At 35.6% G+C, this 19,659-nt stretch overlaps 1 protein-coding gene across 4 annotated transcripts in view; it reads right to left on the bottom strand.

The window, feature by feature from the left end:
- Nucleotides 1-52: 52 nt before the first annotated feature.
- Nucleotides 53-19,659, bottom strand: part of LOC136846656 (uncharacterized) — a 78,880-nt gene continuing 59,273 nt past the window's right edge. For 2 of the 4 annotated variants that reach the window (XM_067117634.1, XM_067117636.1), the window contains exons 2-7: nucleotides 15,217-15,342; nucleotides 13,272-13,391; nucleotides 10,493-10,697; nucleotides 8,913-9,111; nucleotides 8,630-8,745; nucleotides 53-7,537 (exon numbers count right to left, since the gene is read on the bottom strand). In XM_067117634.1, coding sequence (XP_066973735.1) covers nucleotides 5,024-7,537; nucleotides 8,630-8,745; nucleotides 8,913-9,111; nucleotides 10,493-10,697; nucleotides 13,272-13,391; nucleotides 15,217-15,342 — 3,280 coding nt within the window. In that variant the 3' untranslated portion in view covers nucleotides 53-5,023. The remainder of the gene's footprint in view (nucleotides 7,538-8,629; nucleotides 8,746-8,912; nucleotides 9,112-10,492; nucleotides 10,698-13,271; nucleotides 13,392-15,216; nucleotides 15,343-19,659) is intronic. The other 2 variants (XM_067117635.1, XM_067117637.1) reach the window with 1 other exon arrangement.

Genomic DNA, 19,659 nt, shown 5'->3' with positions numbered 1-19,659 from the left:
CATTGCTCTTCTGCACAGTACAAGGTAACTGTATATCTCTAATCAGTTTTGGAGAATATTTTTTTTTACAATAAATGATAGCAATGTTTGTTCTTGGTATCAAATCCATCCAGTCAACTGTTTTTTTTATTGTTGTTTTACATTTTGAACAATGTACAGTAAAAAATAAAAAAAGTGTAACTATTCAGCTTTAAAATGTTACCCAGATCAGTATGCTACCATGAAATTTACTGTACACAGGTCAAAGAAAAATGTTAAACACAAACATGGTAAGCTAGCATTGGGCATACCATTGTGTTACTCACATATAAATCACCAGGCCCTTTTCTATTGTCCAAGAGAGATGAAAAATTACAAATTTTTAAAGTAATTAATATAATTCCTAGGTTACAAGTCTATGCTTTCAAAAACAGAGTTTCTTGCGCTAGGCGCAATTCAGCTGTTATCGACACGAAAACAAAATCCCATCGCCTAGGCCTGTGGCCTTTCATAACCTCAGGTGGCCTAACTCCTCCAATGTGTTCTAAGTCGTCGGTGCATCCAGTTGTCACTGACTGTCTCGTTTTTATTGCTGAGATTTCCTGTGAAAGGATTGTATTTTGGACAGTCAGCCAGGTAGGAAGAAGAGTAACCACTTTGGACAGCCAACCAGATGGTAAGAGATACCGATATCCATGCTTGACAGCCAGAGGTGGGAAAAGTAAACATGTTGCACAGCCACCCAGATGGGAAGAGTAAACACTTACAAATAAAAAGCAGCAGAACACAAACCATCCCAATGGGGATTGAAGGTACACTGCAAAAGGACCATTAACTACCCAAGTACTGCACATCGTTGGTTGTTGCGTTTTACATCATTTTTTTTATCTGATGAGTGGAGGACATTCCACTATGAAGTACTCAATTTTCTTTACAGTAGCCCATCTGTTCAAGTGTGCATTTCCTTCACTTTTTTTAGCTTTATCCATTAACCTTGCTACCTTCCTTATTTTTACTGCTCTAATTTACAAATGAATCCTTTAGACAAGCCATAAGTCTACAACTTTTACTCTGCTATATTTAAACTTCCATAATTACTATACTGTAGGTTTACAAGAGGTTACCTCAGCAGGTGTCTCTTGTAAAAGCAGTTTGCAAACTTCAGATCATATAAAAACCAAGAATGGCCAAAACTTTTAAATATAACACAAATTTACAAGCTAAAATAATGGCATTTTCATATTTTTAATATGAAAACATAAAATACCCAAATTTTAAATGCACTGACAGAACTTCTGAATCCTTGGCTGCCATACAACAACTACAGAAATCATTGCTTATATCCTTCAACACACCCCACAAATACAGCTTCAACAAAATGTTCTCATCACAATTATCAAAGGAGTAAATTCCATGTTGTCCCCATTTAAAGTTCTTGGACAACTCATATAAAGGAAATAATACTATTAATGAGAAGTCAATTCAATACACTTTATGGATGCACTCACATTACCCAATAATAATAATAAGCATAAATAATTTTATAATTTCAGTTCTACTAAAATTTAAAAATTAACTGTTAGAAAGGTAAAATGTGAATTTTTACTTTATTAATAATTGTTAAAAAAAAGCTGCCTTTGATTTCCGGCATAATAGATTAGACGAAAGAGTCTGGTTGGGTCTTTCTGCACCAGTTCGCGCTGAGGAAAAACTGAGGGGAAAATGTTCTCATTTACGAACTATTACAAGCACAAAAAGTAAATCTCCATATAACTCCACCACTCCTGATCATTATAACCACTATGTCCTGAAATAAGTCTAATTCTTGTACTCAGCTTCTTGGTGCTGCTTGCATAAACATTAAAAAAACATTAAATAAGTGTACTGCGTAAGTGTAACATATTTTCAAGTTAAAATTTACTAAATGTGTTTAAAATATATAACAATGGCAGGCGTTCTTACTCAAAAATTTATATTCTCCCTTTATTTTGCTCTCTGAAGCAGACTTTGTTTTTGACATGGTGGAGCACTGGTTACTGAGATGACAAATTTTCATGATACTTGAGATTTAAAAAGGAGCTGCAAGACAATCAAGATAAGTTCACCAAAAGATTAAACAAAAGTAAGAATAAGGGTAGTACTACGAACCATGGTTAAGAGTTAATATGAAAAAGGCATACTGTATTTAACAAGATTTCCACCAATCTGACTGGAACAGTAATTCAGCAGTTACAAACAAACAATCTGGAAATGAATTCTTCCCTAAAATACAAAAATATGCAGTACCCATCAATTACACCCCAAAAATTGACAAAAAATTATACCAATGCTCAACTGTAAAATGATGAAGGAATGCACACATGAACTGTTACAAGAATGTAAATGGGTTAAATATACTGAAATCAATTAAAATTATGATGTTTTGTATTTGTATATCATCATAAATATGCAGCAGGATTTCAGAAATCCTTATCATACACTCCTGGCATTTCAACCTTCCACCATGGAAGCCTAATACTGTACTGACAATGACTTCCCAAAAGAAAGTTTTTAATGCACTATTCAATACGTACAATTGAAGCTATTTTTATTTCATTATGAAACAAAACAAATTAAAAAGGATTGGGAAAAGACAAATTTAAAGCAGCCTTTCTTTCTTTTTGTTTTCCCATTACATCTTCAGATGTATCCATTTGCTCTATATATTTTTTTACACAGTTTATTTACTTTGCAATGCTGAGCATTAAGCAAACTTAACTGCTGAACCTCTGAAGAGACCTTAGTAATACAATGTCAAAGAGTCACGTAGGCCTCTTGAAACATGAGGAAAAGTTATACTTCTGTTATATGTTCCATGCTTCCGATGAAGCATTTAGAAGAAAAGTTATACTGCTGTTATATGTATTCCATGCTTCAGATGAAGCATTTAAAGGAAAGTTACACTGCTGTTATATGTATTCCATGCTTCAGATGAAGCATTTAAAGGAAAAGTTATAGTACTGCTGTTATATGTATTCCATGCTTCAGATGAAGCATTTAGAAGAAAAGTTATAGTACAGTACTGCTGTTATATGCATTCCATGCTTCAGATGAAGCATTTAGAAGAAAAGTTATAGTACAGTACTGCTGTTATATGTATTCCATGCTTCACATGAAGCATTTAGCTCTTTTACCCTGTAGTTCAAGCTCCAAACCAATAAAAATACAGAATTTAACAAGGCAAACAAATGCTGTTTGAATGCTGGTTACAAAAAAAACAGACTCCAAACATAAATATGCAAAATCATACTGATTTTGACACTTAAGACTGGAAACTTGCATTTTCCAAGATTTAAAAGGTGTTGGAAGATCATAAAGCATATACCTTCAACAATCCACAGATTTAAAAATGACTGAGTAAAAAATTACCTCATAATTAAAACACTCATAATTGGCTTTTATACTGCTAATACTTATAACGTATATGAAGCATTACTATAAAGTTTTCAATCTGCTCTTCAGCTTAATCTCCTCTCCTCTCTATAAACTGCAAACCACCTATCAAAATTCCACATCAAAAAATATCTATTTACACAACTCTGGCCTTTCAAGCACTTCTCCATAACTGAGAAAAAGCCACATAACATTGTTTCAATGGGCAAAAACCATTAATTATGTGTTAAACATTCTGACACGCTAAAAAGCACCGATTCTTTCAAGAGGAATTTTATTACTGGTCTACAAAGAACCAGCATAAAATGGTGAATCAACAGTAATAGAGAAATTAACCTCTAACAAAAAGTAAAGCCGCTCTAATCATATTCTACCTGGCCTCTTGTTTCGATTTTTCTTGCTGGACAAGACCTATTTCGGAGTAAAATGACAAAAGCTGGTATGATGTTCATGCATTTGAGTCACATGGAAAATTCATTTTACCAATTTTTTATAACAATAACACAGCATAATCACCTACAATAAACTAAAGCACATCACTCTCTTTATACCACAGCCTAACTTCTTTGAAAAGTGAATTATCTGGAAAAATCTTGCCTGCTTTGTACATATCTACAACCCACTTTAAACATACTAATAAAAGAAAACATTATTCATGCCTTAATTGGTTTGTAACTTTACCATTGGTAATCAAGTGAATTCACTCTCATGCAAAAATATATTTTAATTTGTTTATTACCAATGTTTTCATGTAAAGCTCTTTCGCACATGCTAAACACTGTTCATATAACTATGAGCAATATCTCTCACCCACTTATAAACAAATCCACTGAGTAGTTTAAACTACAACTGATGAGATCACTTTTGTCTGGGATAACACACCCTATGCAACTAAACTGGGAACTCCCAAAAAGAGAGAGAGAGAGAGAGAGAGAGAGAGAGAGAGAGAGAGAGAGAGAGAGAGAGAGAGAGAGAGAGAGAGAGAGAGAAATTATGTCCAGGATGAGAGGGAGGGAAATTTCTGTCTAAAATGAAATAAAGAGAGAGAAAATTGACATCTCTAAATCACATACCTGCCAGGTATAGGTCAAGGCCACACCAAGTCATACTTACCAATGGCCGAATTTGCAAAGGTTCCTTCATTTACTTTGGGAATTCCTCACAAGTGCCAAGAAATGTAACTTGACCATTCATTCTCATTAACTATCAAATATGTCAAGTAACTGATTTTACATCGTACTGCAAGTCTCAGTGTGAGGCCTACATCCAGTGGAGTAATTACCCTATGAGGAACTTGATGGATCTCTCTTTTCATAGATCGCTGTCAACACTGACTGCAGCAGAACCTGAAGGTTCAGGTACATGTACACTTTATAAGTGGGACAAAATGTGTACGGTATAATGTGCATGTGTGTAAGCCCATTAAAGAGATGATGTGCTTGTGCATGCACCGAACAAGTAAAGGTGCTTGTGTGGGGTTACTTACATTTCCTATGGACTTGGTCTGAATGCAAATTTGTCACTGTTTCTCATACTTGAAGTTTACCTTTAATTGCATGTATGATTGATGTAAGCATTAGGTGAGATATTTTGCCCAAGTGGCAGGCTGATGTCAGTCTTTATTAACATCCAATACAAGCGAATTGAAAACTTCCTGATCACCTAGGTCCGCTAGAGTGGGTTGGAAGTCTTCCTCCAGGCCACCAGTTCCACTTTCATGTCCTGAGCGATTAAGAGCATTTAATGTAAGCATAGATGATGTTCCAATCAAAACTTCAGATGTATTAGTAGTTGTGTTCTGCTGGTTGACTGTATTATCCAAACAACAACTATTTCCTTCAAGAACATCATCACTTCTAGATGTGTCAAAAGGCCTTGAACTAATGCAATCAGTCTGATAATCATTTGAAAATGGGTTAACGTTAGGAGGAACCTGCAGTGGGTCTGAAAGAGTTGACAGGTCAGATGAATGACTTCCAGATAATGCAAGAGGGTCTACAGACTCTAATCCAACAGAGCCGCCTCCACCATCATTAGGCAAACCACCATCCAGCATTGGGTCAATATCCAAACTATAATTCTCAATAAAATCACTGTATTCACTAGGCACTGGAGTTGGGGCATAAGATGACGGCTGTGATGTGCAACAATCAGAAAATGAAAACTGTTGATTCACCACAGGAGTGTTAGGATGAGATTTGGGAAAAGATTCAGGATTACATGGCATATTGAGCATTTGAAGTAATGGAACTGACTGGGGTCGATTAGAACTGCCCTGGGGAGCATTGCTAGGGCCAGCTTGTGGATTTGTTAAAACATTTGAAATTTCCTGTGATAATGGATCTGGTTGGAAGGCTGGAGGCTGAGGCTGGTAATGTATGGTAGGACCTGCAGACATATGACGGCGGCGAAGATCACTGTATCCTGTTACAGGCTGCTTATTTTTGAGCATGTGGTGCAGCATTGAAGGAAGCTGGAGACTTAATGAATCTTGAGGTGGATGTACTGGCATATCCTGCACCAATGGGGAGAGCGGAGCTGAAGATGGTGAGGGGGGCACACTCCCTGAGGAATGCCTAGAACGGAATTTACCACCACGCCTATTAGATAGCTCATCAGCAGCATATGGAGCATGCCTGAATGTTGGGGCACCTGAAGAATGCCTAGATCGACAGGTAGGAGTATAAGGTGTTCGAAGGTTCTGGCTAGAGTTATGCCTTGATCTTGGATACATGGGTGTTGCAATTGGCGACATGAAAGGGGTACTACTTTCTGAAGCTACTGGATAAACAGGCTGATCAGGTGTGAAAGGTGTGCTACGTGGGGTTACGTAAGTTGAGCTGGTCTGACCAGAGTTATGCCTAGATCTGGGTAATGGGGTGTTTCGGGGTGACATAAAAGGGCTGGCATTAGTACTTGAACACTGAGACATACCCTGCACTTGATCTACATTGTTACCTATGGGTGTGAAGTTGAACTGAGTTCTACGAGTATTAGGGCTTGGAGGGACTGAACCAACAGTTTGACCACCCATTAGGGGATTCAACACATCACCTCCATCAATGGAGGGCTGGAAGCTAACACGCCTTCTCATACCTCCAGCTCCAGTTGATTCCTGATCTACCATGTCTGAATCTGTTAGATGAGATCTCGTATTTCCAACATTATTGGAGGGCAAGTTCCTCTGAAGTAATTTACGCAACTCTGAGAGCTGACTTGACTTTTGTGCATCATCCATGTCAACTGTTGCTTGTTTATTGACATACTGCATGAGTTCGTCATCTGCTTCATGGCTATTAACATTATTATTATTGGGCAACAATCCCTGTTGGTAGGGTTCCTTAGAAACAGGTTGTTGGGAGGTTACTAAATCACCAACACCTGTAACTCCAAGACTTACCTCAGTTCTTGAATGAGCACTCTCTTCTGAATTCCCTCCTAGAACATCTGACCACTGAGAACCACCAGAAACTAAACCTTGAAAACCATCGGAGACTTTGGGCTGTATAGCTTTGAAACGGGGTTTTGGTGAAGTAGTTTTTGATCCTGGAGATGGCATTATTAAAAATGATTTCTTGGAAGGGTTTGGTTTAGAAATAGAAACCTTATTGGAAGAAGGCTTATTACATTCAGTATTGAAATTATTTTTCATATTAGTATTACAATTTTTTCTACCAGGAGGAAGGGAATGACCTACAGTAGTTATCAAATTACTATTAAAAGTGTCATTTTTTCCATCCAAAACTGACTTATCCTCACAAAAACTATCAAGAAAATCTAAAGATTGCTCTTGCTTGAAGGTCTGTTCCTGTTTAATGGACATTAAACCAATAACATTATTGCTCTCCCCACCAGTGATGTCATTAGTGGTAGCACCATTGGGAAGCTCCGATGCTAAGCTATCACAGTTGCCATTAGAAGCTGTTGTAGTGGCACTCACAGCAGACGGTAGGCTGGAGCCACTTGAATGATTTATTCCTACACCAGTTTTGTTGTTTTGAGTGTTTGGAGTACTGATGGCTGCTCCATTGGTCACAGTTTCACCTGATGGATTCCGTGAGGCTGCACTACGTCGACGTGATTTAGGTCGCTCATTAGCACATTTAGTTATGGCAGGCTGCTGCTCCTGAAAGCATACATCATAAAACATTAGCATACCAGTTACACCTATATTTTGATAAACTAGCATATGTGCATTTTACAAATGCCCAACATAGAACTGACATTCATCAGACAACATAATTAAATCTTCATAAATCTAACAGTGAATACTTCACAGTTAAGAAAAACATGTACCTAGCATAGAGCCCAATCACTTTTATGACTCCACAATGTGTATTTAAAAATTTTACATCATAGTAGTGAACTCAATAAGATATGCAGGGTTATCTCATCTGGATTCATGTTCCAAGTTTTCTTGCAGAAATATTCCATATTTCAAAATAGCAATTAACTTGACAGTTAAGCCTTACAGTTGTGTGTTATATGCAACAATTTTTAAGTTGATACTGGGTAAAGTACAATCTACCTAGCGTCATGTAGTTAAATATGAAACATAATGTACTGTTATCTAACTTTCAGACATGGTGTTTGAGACAGAGACCTTTTGCCCAGCTTCATTATCATTTGATTTTAATGCGAAAAATTTTAAGACATTTCATCTTTTCATGTTCTACGACTACTATGTTTATCCTGTATTTGAGACCTAGTTTTTTCTCCTGTGGTTCAATAATACCCATTAATCCATTCCTTTAGTCTTCAATAATTCAGTAATACTAGGCAGCTCTTTCCACTTCCTTTCCAGTTTTTATTTGACATGACCTTATCTAAATTAAATCTAGTACTTAATCAACAAAATGACGATAATTTACACCAAAATTATAATTAAATACTCTGGTTTAAACTGCACTTATGTTTCTCACTTAGTGTGGCATTGAGGGTTGTGTTTTTATTTCAGTATTTAATATATTCTTTGTCTTTTCAGACTGATTTCAACATATGTTAAGTTCATGCAAAACTGAGCAAGTAGTTGAAGTACTATTAACGAGATACAACTGTAAAGTACTAAATAATCTTGTGAATAACATTTCCCAGCCAAAAAGCTCTTACATTTCTTTTAACATGCCCCAGGGAAACTTTAAAAGTCACAGAGGCAAGGAGTTACTGTGTGGATTAAATCAGAAAATAAGGAGGGGCAACAAAAAAAAGGGCATCTAACCTGTAATTTCCGTTTCTGTTCTCTAATTTGTTCACGTTCTTGAAGTTTTCTTTGAAGCTGGAGCTGCGTTTCTCTGTGTTTTCCACCATTGCTTCCTCCACCACTCATCAACATACCTGAAGAATATTAAACAATAAGAGTGATTTTTCTAAAATCTGCATCAGAAGGACAAACTTTCATATAAAGACCAGTTCTCTAACTATGGGAGCCAGCTAAATGCAAAACTCATAATATCAAATTAGAGCCTTGTACGTACAGCAAAATGAGAAGAAACATAACTTACCTTGCTTTTGATTAGCCACAGAAAGAAGTGTGAAGGCAGCCACAGAACGATTGTCTACATAGTTCTTGTGGACTAGGTGAAGGGCCAAATCTCTCATACACTCAAATTTCACAGAGCATAATTTTTCTGCCCACTCCATGACCAAACAACCAGCAGCTCGCTCGACTTCACTTTCATCTGCTACACCATCTACACCCAACTGTGGGAGGATATGAGAAGTTTAACTATCAAGGTCTACATTTTTTCTTTTATCAAAAAATAATCATTGATATAAAATATCATACATTTGTTACTAGTCTTTTCTTTCAAGTCATATCTCTTTACAGATGTATAATTAATCAAGAGAGACCTTAATTCTTTCATAAATACAAGAATGTCTTCTCAAAATAATAAGGTATGCTCTGGTAAGAGAGAACTCATAAATAGCCTTTACCTTTACTTTCTGCTACCAGGGTTGGAAGATGGCCATCACAAATAAAACAATGCATTTTATATATCAAAGGATATTCTAAAGATTTCACATGTTTCACAATCAAAAACAAGTATCATGAGCAAACACAACATTTCTGGGATAGCAACTGATTTTCTCATTCTCATGTATGAACACTGTAGTCATTACCAAGGAAATAGCACTCATCAAAAAGCAACTCAACTGTTCATTTGGTTCATGAGTGATTTCTGTCAATACCCGATCTGGAAAGCTACTGATGATCAGAATGACTCAACACATGATTTATGTTGAAAAGGCTTCTACATTCTGCAATAAGGCATTTTCCACATATATAGGAATGTAGAAAAAGTACTTGATTTAATCCAATGGCCATTACCTTACATGATAAACTTTCTATCCCCAGTATAACTTATCAGGGAACATTCAAGGTAGTCAACTTCCTATCACAACACAAAAATACAGTGTACACAAATATATAAGAAGTCAAATAAAAACTGACATGCCTTTACATACTAAGTTTAACAAGCACAGATTATGCATATTATATTAGTAAACCCCATAAATCTAATGTAACTCTAACATTAAATCTTCAATCTGTCAAACGTGAAAACTAATCACATTTGCTTATGTTTAAATTTCAAGGGCTTTTCATCTGACTAAAACAGTACAGAACAAAGAACAAGAGCCTTAGCCTGATACAGTATGACTGTTATACTCACTAAGTTAGCAGTGATCAAAAACTTAGGAAATGGATGACTAACATGGTACTGCGAAAAATGCAGAAATCTTAAATATTCAATGACCATGGTGATATTTTACTAAGTACCCGTATGAAGAAAGTTAAGGAAAGACGAAAGAAAGCATTATGTACAATATTACAATATTTAACAATAAAAGCCTAAGGTATAAAAAGGAAAACTACATACAAATTAAAAAAAAAGTAGATTTTATATTAAAAAGTGCATTACTGATGGAAAAAGCAAACCCATTCTTAAAAAATAATAAACTATGAAACTACTATGGTTAACCTTTTACAGATTACAGTAGTAACGTCAATTACTATCTCCTGTAGGTACTATGATCTGTATATATTACGTACAATGCCTACAAAACATATACTTATAGTTACCATATTCTTTTTAGTTACATTATCATTGAGATCAGGCAGTTCTGGAGGATCTAACGACCATTTTTTTCTTAAACCCGAATAGCAGTATTTTGATGCCCCGCGCTGGCCCAGCCTACGTGGCCTTACTCCAGGGAACACTTGTTTCATCACTTTACCAAAATCAGCAGTACTTAGGGCCTTGATGCTGTTCATATTGCAGTAGTGCCTGTCAAAAATCACATAATGTTAAAACACCCCAGTAAAGATAATACACAGAATAAGCAACCCCTCAACTTATCCTCATCACATCATCACGATGACAGGTTTTTGTTGGGCTACCATTTTTTACATGTGGTGCATTTAATGAATAAGTATCTGAAACTGGATGATACATGTAAAGTACTACATTCAAGCTTTGGCTAGAAATCATCTAAAATTACAGATTGCTGTAAGATATCTTGAATGTTAGAGTTCACATTTTGTCACTTATCAGAAGGCCAGATTTCTGAAGTATCTGATCAAGTTGAGGAGCTCCTGTTTATCAAAAATTAAGCATTTTTTAATTAATTTCATTACATTTATCTGCTTCTTCCTTAAAGAGATTGCATAAAGCAACAAATGATGAGTTTCAACCACAGTAAATCCCAGAAACAGACAAAATACAAAGTACAGTATCATGTTTTCAAATTAAATATGTGTCAGTCATTCTGGCTAAAGATCATAAAACCATCAAATTACAAACCTATAAAAAGAACCCACGAAAAAAAAAAGTCACCACATGACCTGTCCCTGTATAACCCTACCCGAGAGCTAATGGCAATGTTGAGAGAGAGAGAGAGAGAGAGAGAGAGAGAGAAATTCCATATTACGGCTTTCATATGCTAAAAAGTACAGGGCATTTCCAATTTAAATCTTTACAGCCGCTGCAAAGGCAGAAACCAACATCGTACAACCATGTTCATAATATTCAAATGAAACTACAAGGACACACAAGAATCATACTTTGAAGTGATCCATGATGATTATTTTTCAGAAATGAAGATATCAAGAAATAATTCTGCAATAATATTGTAAAATCAAAAGAAAAATGTGGTTTATTAGAAATATTTGAAGTTTAAAAAATGAACTGTTATTCGTTTGGATTATCGTGAGTTGTTTAAAATGCCTAATTGCAGATGCTAAAACGAAAACAGCACCAACACTGCAATTGGGCTCCTACAGGGTCCCCTAAAGATTACAGATAAAGAATTTACATTTTTTGGCAGGTGACTGACAACTCAAACAACAATAATGAATTCTCCCCCGACTAGATTAACCATCTTAAACAGAAGAGCGAGGCCACTAGCAACCATCACCCTAAGGTGGAAACCTGTTTACCTAATGGTGCCAAAAACTTGAATGCTTACTTCGTTAAGCTTATGGTAGTTCTAATTCCTCACCCCATCCTATGAGAGCTCAGTTAGGATATTTTTATGAGCTTACTTTGAGCTAAAAATTCAGATGTAACTCACATGATTTTTTTTCTTTCTGTATCATCAAATAAAAACAACAGCGTCTGAGTTCATCCTAATGAATTTTCATTTTTCCAAGTCATTATTTCAGTTAACAATGTATTACGTAACATGGAGCACTATGAATTACTGGGGCTTATAATCTAATTCTGAAGTGACAAAATAAAAGAACGTACGATGAACACGTCATTTCACCACTAAAATCTTTCAAAAATTCTCATACAAAAAAGTAATCATAAAATGTCAAAAAAGAAAAAAAAACTGAAATGGAAAGAACTTGGCTATTCAAATAGTGTTTTGGCACCACAAAATATAAATAGTATTCAAATCTGAAGATAGGGAGGGAAAGGGATTCAATGATGCATATATATTTTTTTTTTCAAAACTAAATAATACATGTGACTGAAAGGTGTTCTAATCACATTGGCCTAATCGCTCCATCCTACATCATCCCTGCAAGCGAAGTGTCAACTCAATACCCAAAACAAGAACTATCTTTTCAATAACACCATACAGCATAAATAAATAAAAATGATCACAGTACAGATATTAGAAACAAAAACCAAGTATTAGAAACCAATAAATATCTATATATTTATCATATTCAAGTATGCTGAACATAGTAGGACTAAACGATCTGGTGAAACAATTAAAAATAATACACACAAAAGTCAACAGAGTATACAGGAGCCACACTTCAAATATGAGAGATTGCAAACAAAGCCTATTATTGGTAAAACATTCAACAACTGTTCAGTCATGCATGGTTGATATAATAAATGACATGTTCCAGATATTGACTTTTGAAGATGGCTAACATTACTGGATGATAGTACATAAAGCTGAACGAATATAACAGTGTGAAGAAAAGAAGAGAAATAATGGTTATGTAATAAATTCTTAAAAGCTTCACTGTAAATATGAAAAAGAGAGAATGACTAAAACGGACATACATAGTAAGACTAAGGAAAATATGTATTCAAGAGGTTAAGAAAAATTGTGTGAAAGAAAAATCATAATTTCCAAAAATTAAATAAATACATTTTGTTAGCTTCTAGAATGACCGAGTACCTAGATATACACTTTGGTTTGTTGATAACCTTACATACAGTACAAAACATGTGCCTCAGAAATAAGACACTTATCTCAAAGCAATATGAAACTCTAAATTGCCAACAGTGTCATTACACACAGAGCATGCAGCACACTTGTATTTATTTCAATCATTAAAGAGTATTCGCTTCATTTCATCCGATTAAAGTAAAAAACCTAAGCAGTACTGCACTTACATATACTCATTATAAACCTCCCTTTTGGGCAAAGAAACTTCGCTGTTCATTTCCAGATGTGTACGAATCCATGTTATGGTTAGCTGAATTTCACATCGACTTCCAAGAGGATTTAGGGGTCTGAAAGAAATGTAAAACATTTTCAACATTAATCTGAGGTGTCAATCTTTGTGTCTGAATCTTGGTTTCAAAATACTTGAGATTTATTAATTTTTTAAACACTGTCTAGGCTTCAGTGGTTAATAGACAACAGCCTCTTTTGGGACCTACAACCAACTTCAAATGAAACTACCTTCCACATAAAATTTCTGCTCTATACTTATCAAAATCTGGGTCATGAAAACACGTTTGTAAATTTTACCCTAAATCCTATTACACAGAATAAAGTCACCATGAATTCTATTGAACAGGCCAGACCAATATTGAATAATTTCATAACCAATCATCCTCAAAGTCTAAAAATGACTGAAGAGACCTAAGCTTAACTGAGAGGTTACGAGTACTGTACTGTACTGGATGGAAGAACAAGGCCAAAAATGCCATCCAGCAAACAACATGAGTGCTTTAAAAGGAAGGTAGGTTAGGTTCAGGATGCAAATGGTTTATTACATACTTGGGCTCATATTATGCACATTTATGTAGAATGGATATCCCTTCCATTGATGTACTGTACTTACAACCACAAAACGAAAACCAACAAGAAAACTCCCTACAATGCACTCCTAATCTCTTCTCTTCAGACTGAGTGATGAACATGGTTCATTACTACAAGTGAACTTCTGTATAGCAAAACACTATGAAAATCATTCTAATACTGTCACAACAAATATGAGAACGGCTTACACTTATGAATGAATACACAGGCCAAAGCCTTTATACATAGAACCATAATTCCAACCAGCCTTAAATACAAGTCACAATCTTAATTAGTATCATCAATTAGCTATCATCAAAATTATTACTGATAATGTTTAAGTCATCTTATTTCAGCACTGCAGTTTGCAAACAGGATGTCTGCCATAATTCAGAAGGGATACGTTTATGTTTCACGTAAAACTACTATATACACTAACGTCAGTATTCTTTGTTCCCCAAGATATAAATTTTAACATCTTCATAAATAGCTTACATCATTTAAACTTTTTTTACTAACCGCTACATAGAAAAATCAGCTCATACTTTAACATCAGATAAAGTACAGTACTAATGCAGAAATTAAACCCAAGTACAACATCAAATAAAAATCTCCCTGCTGGAGAAACCATACATGCCTCTTACACTACTAGTGCTCATGAGACTTAGAAAAACAAAAAACTGGACAGAGTTCCTGATTATTCAGAAGGGATGATGGATGAATGTACCATGGGTTCACCATCTTTACATAATACCCAAGAGAATGTAGACTTCAACCTATCTTAGGGGGCCAATAAAGAGGTAGCAACAGCTACAATAAAAACTGAAAACTTTTGTATTTAGCGCTCCAATTTACAAATAAAAATAAACTTTTTAAGGTCTTATTTTTCCATTTCCTGTTAATTTAATTTTTTTTTTTTTTTTTGTACAGCTAGACACACCCATATTCAGGTCGGAAACTTCCCAACACTTAATATTCCAGGAGTTCAAATTACCACACTCTGGAGCCTGCTCCCAGAGCAATCCTTTGCGTTTGGGTACCACAATGACGAAGTTTAATAAAAAATACAATTATCTTACTAAAGTTTGCGGGAATCCCCTTATTTCCAAACTATGAGCACTTATTCCTTGACTATAACCCAAAACAAATAATGATGAGTAAACAGACCACTATTTAAAACCTAAAATGGCACAATCCTCAACACAGTATTTACCATAAGTAAATGTTTTAGTTTTAAAAAGTTGAATGTTGAACAGGCATTCCACTTCCACAAAAACATGAAGATTAACCCTTCAGAACTGGAAAACTTACTGTTTAAGTGGATCAGAATCAGGAGGACGGCCAACGGGCAATTTGAGGTAGAGCAGGAATTTTTCAATGTCTGACAGCTGGCCAACTTGCTGAAGCAAATCCTCTACCACACACTTGCTGGCAACACTGAAAAGACCAAAGGTAAAATGTTAGAATGTGGAAACATCTGATACAGGAGGCACTGAAAAATACAAGTCAAAATGTTGACTGGATATGCCAGGCATTACCCAAGACCATAACTTCACTAATGTAACGATCACGATATCCGTTATAAAAGGGAGCTTTTGACCATTTGCACTACATTCCTCTTCAGCCACCTGAATAAAAATATGCATATTTCTTAAAAAGACAATTGAATTTTTTTTGTATTAGTCCAGGAAACCATCGAACAATCTTCCAGCATAAACTAAGAAAAGGCGGTCATGTAATGGCTGTTGCCCCATATCTGGGAGCCAGACATTGTGAGCTTCTTAACAGCTGTCTCTCATTCGTACGGTGCTTGTTACTGAAGACTAGGTGATTCGCGGGTGGTGGACAACTGTATTTTGAAAAATAGTCGCTCATGTACATTACTGGGGCTTTTTACTTATTATTTCTGGTCACAATATAGTGATGCACCACAGATAATCCATTATAAAGTTTGTAACAATGGTTTAAATGAAAACTGAGGATGTCCCCACACTTCAAGATTCCTTAGTTCAGGGTTTCTTTATGTTGTCTTTGTTGTTGTCAGTCCAACAATTTCATTTTTTTTAAGCAAGCTATACTGTAGTGAAGCATTCTAAAGACTAGTTCTTCCATGAGGTAACTGGAACTGATATAATACTTTAATGAATTTTGGTAATAGCTTGGCTGTGATTTATGATAAACTGAATAGTACAGCTTGGTTGTGATTTATGATAAACTGAATAGTACAGAGTATGAAAATACAAGTATGGCAATTATATGAAAAATTTACAGTTTAAGTTTGGTCTTTGAATTTTAGTGACTAACACTAACCTAGGAGATCATCAGTATCATCCACACACACACACACACACAATAATCATGGCAGACACAGTATTACTAATTAATAGCCACTATCACCATGATTTCAGCCTAATCACAGTGAATCCTTTTTTTTTTATACAGTATCTTCAAGAATAAATACCGGACAAAAAATCTAATCTAAAAAAACAAATTTTTATCTAGCATTAATTTTCCCAACTGCGAAGCCCAACCCACTTTCAAAAGCACAAGGTACAACTTCCTTTAGGGTTTGGCTATGCTTGCCACACTAGCCTTACACACAAGAAATGAAACCCAAACTGTCCACCATTCCAAAACAAATTTCTTTCTTGAGAATCAAAGCCTCTTGTGGATTCAAACTTTAGTTAACATGAATAACATTTGCAAAGAGTTAAACAGCCTGTATAAGGGAAAATTCTTATGTGGAGAAATGTGCTTTTGCAAGTGATTCATGGGAACGTTCCAGCTTTACTGCAGCTGCCACAGGAAGAATTCCAGAAAAATTATCTCTATATAAAAATGACCAACCTTTCCTGCCATCATAATAATTCTGACGGATACAATTACCTGAAAGACTTCCTTTTAAATGTGCAGGTAATTTCTATTCAACGTAATAAATGTAGCAGCCAATGTTCAATAGGGAATGTGAATATGCATGGAACAGTGACAATACCATTGTTTAATTATACTCAAATGAATAATCTTTTAAGTCATTTTTAACCCAAATTATCAACAACTATTTCTAAAACCTCACCAAAAACTGCAGGGAGAGAGAGAGAGAGAGAGAGAGAGAGAGAGAGAGAGAGAGAGAGAGAGAGAGAGAGAGAGAGAGAGAGAGAGAGAGAGAGAGAATCCAAAATTATTTCACTGTATATGGCATACAATTTCTACCAATATCCTTCATCTAACCCACTAATAAGAGAGGAGAGAGAGAGAGAGAGAGAGAGAGAGAGAGAGAGAGAGAGAGAGAGAGAGAGAGAGAGAGAATCCAAATGATTTCACTGTATATGGCATACAATTTCTACCAATACCCTTCATCTAACCCACTAATAACAGAGAGAGAGAGAGAGAGAGAGAGAGAGAGAGAGAGAGAGAGAGAGAGAGAGAGAGAGAGAGAATCCAAAATGATTTCACTGTATATGGCATACAATTTCTACCAATACCCTTCATCTAACCCACTAATAACACAGAGAGAGAGAGAGAGAGAGAGAGAGAGAGAGAGAGAGAGAGAGAGAGAGAGAGAGAGAGAGAGAGAGAGAGAGAGAGAGAGCTGAAATCCAGAAAGCAAACTTGACAATTTCCTGTATGAATATCTTGCCGCTAATACCCAGTAAAATGTTGTTGTTGCATAAGTGAATCGCTACAAAATTGGAATTCATTCCTCGATCAATTTTTACTTTTGTAGCTCAACAATGTCATCCAACTTTCTCGTATGGCTCATCCAATTCAAGAAGAAAAAACTATTCTATAAGATGTCAAATAAAAGAAGTGGGCTTGAAAATGTTTCAGAAGCAATATAAGATTAAATAAAAGAAAACTTATTAACGAAATCTGGGCTAAGGTAATATTGTGATATAAAAGGCTGGATTTGGGGAAATCTACAAACACTGGAAGCACAATGGAAAAACCTAAAAACTAATGGCTGAAAACAATAAAATGTCACAAGAAGTGAGGGTGAAAGAGAAAAATGCAATAGAAAATGAGCAATTGTACAATTCTAAAATAATGGATATGAAAACAAATTTGGAGAGGGTAAATCCTGATATTAATACCTGATGAGCATTAAAAGGTAAAGACTCTGGTGAAATTGCGGTGTGACTGGAATTAAACTAGTAGAGATCTCTGACATGGTTTAAATCATGACTGTTAAAATGGTGAAATCACAAATAATCACTGGTCAGAGAAAATATCTTGGGTAAAATAACAATACAATGGATGTGCATGCAGATAATCATCGCCCACTAAATCATCAGGTTTAAACACCGTGGTGATTATGGACTCAAATATAATAATCTATTTTATCATCTGGTTTCTTTCATGCACAGCTACGGAATCTAACTCTCCCAGTTACTGTCCATCTAAGCCTTCTCCGTACGAATTATCAATAATAATAATAATAACAGCAGCAATAATAATTATAATAAAGGGGTTCAACTGCTACACTCGGCACTTGGTTGTCTTGTGTGTATCATGAAGAGAAAGACTGGGCGATGTTTTTGGCAATAGTCCAGGAACCACAACAACTACTATCCCTAGTAGGAGACGTGTGGAGTCAGGGAGGCTGTCTGATTTGAACAAAAGCATAATTCATTTATTTCTGTGCCAATAAATATGCCAATGCCTGATAATCATTATTATTATTATTATTATTATTATTATTATTATTATTATTATTATAACGCAGAACCAGGAGTGAACGATGATTGAGAGCAAGCTGGAGTTGTTTAGCTTCAAGACTGAGCAAATTAATAAATCCGTTTCCTCATGATTATGCGTTTGGGAATACCTGCCATCTACAACAGAAACTTTGGTTGCAATAAACTGCTGGAATACAAGATTTAACAATGTAAAATAATACAATGAAAAGCAATTTCCATATTACCGATAGCGTGTAAGTAAGAGAGAGAGAGAGAGAGAGAGAGAGAGAGAGAGAGAGAGAGAGAGAGAGAGAGAGAGAGCTGGCGACACAGCAAGTGGTTTTGGGGTGTCAAAAGAAAGGCGATGATCAAATTCACACAATTAGCGGGTGACTTATTAAACACGATTTATTTGATACAATGGCTGCATCCAGGAGAGAGAGAGAGAGAGAGAGAGAGAGAGAGAGAGAGAGAGAGAGAGAGAGAGAGAGAGAGAGAGATGATTATAAGATTAATAATAAAACTGTTTTCCTTTGAACTTCAAGTTAATCAGAAGGACTCAATATAATTCCAATAATAATACAACTCGATAGTGATGATGACATTCACATCGATGATGATCATGACAATCGAAGTAAGATACTGCCAACTGTATTATGATGCCACATCCTACGACAGAATTGCTAAATGATGTAATCAAAACTACAAACCAACGTGGCAGTGCACCACAGCAGATAACTGTATGCTATCACTACTCATCACATGCAAACGCGGAAACCAAAGGACGATAGAAAAGAGAAATGCATGCAAGAAACAAACAAACTCCGCTGTGAATTAAGTGGGGTTCCCGCAAGTCATGCCAAACACTCCTCTTGCTGCCTTATCATCTGCGAATAAAGACCACTCTATGTTATGGTCATTTGTGTAAGGCGAAGGTAACATTAGTTATATGTAAATCTTCCACTTCCGCGAAATAATTATATACATGAATTCACCTAATATCAAGGGATAAAAAAAAAGGGAAATGGAGAGTTGGCAACACACCACTGCATGATGAAAGTCGTTACGTCACAGCTAT

Source organism: Macrobrachium rosenbergii, chromosome 15 (assembly GCF_040412425.1).
Source record: "Macrobrachium rosenbergii isolate ZJJX-2024 chromosome 15, ASM4041242v1, whole genome shotgun sequence".
In the NCBI taxonomy this organism is placed as follows: domain Eukaryota; kingdom Metazoa; phylum Arthropoda; class Malacostraca; order Decapoda; family Palaemonidae; genus Macrobrachium; species Macrobrachium rosenbergii.
Note: the sequence above shows the minus strand (reverse complement) of the source record. Positions and strands in the feature narration are given on the sequence as shown.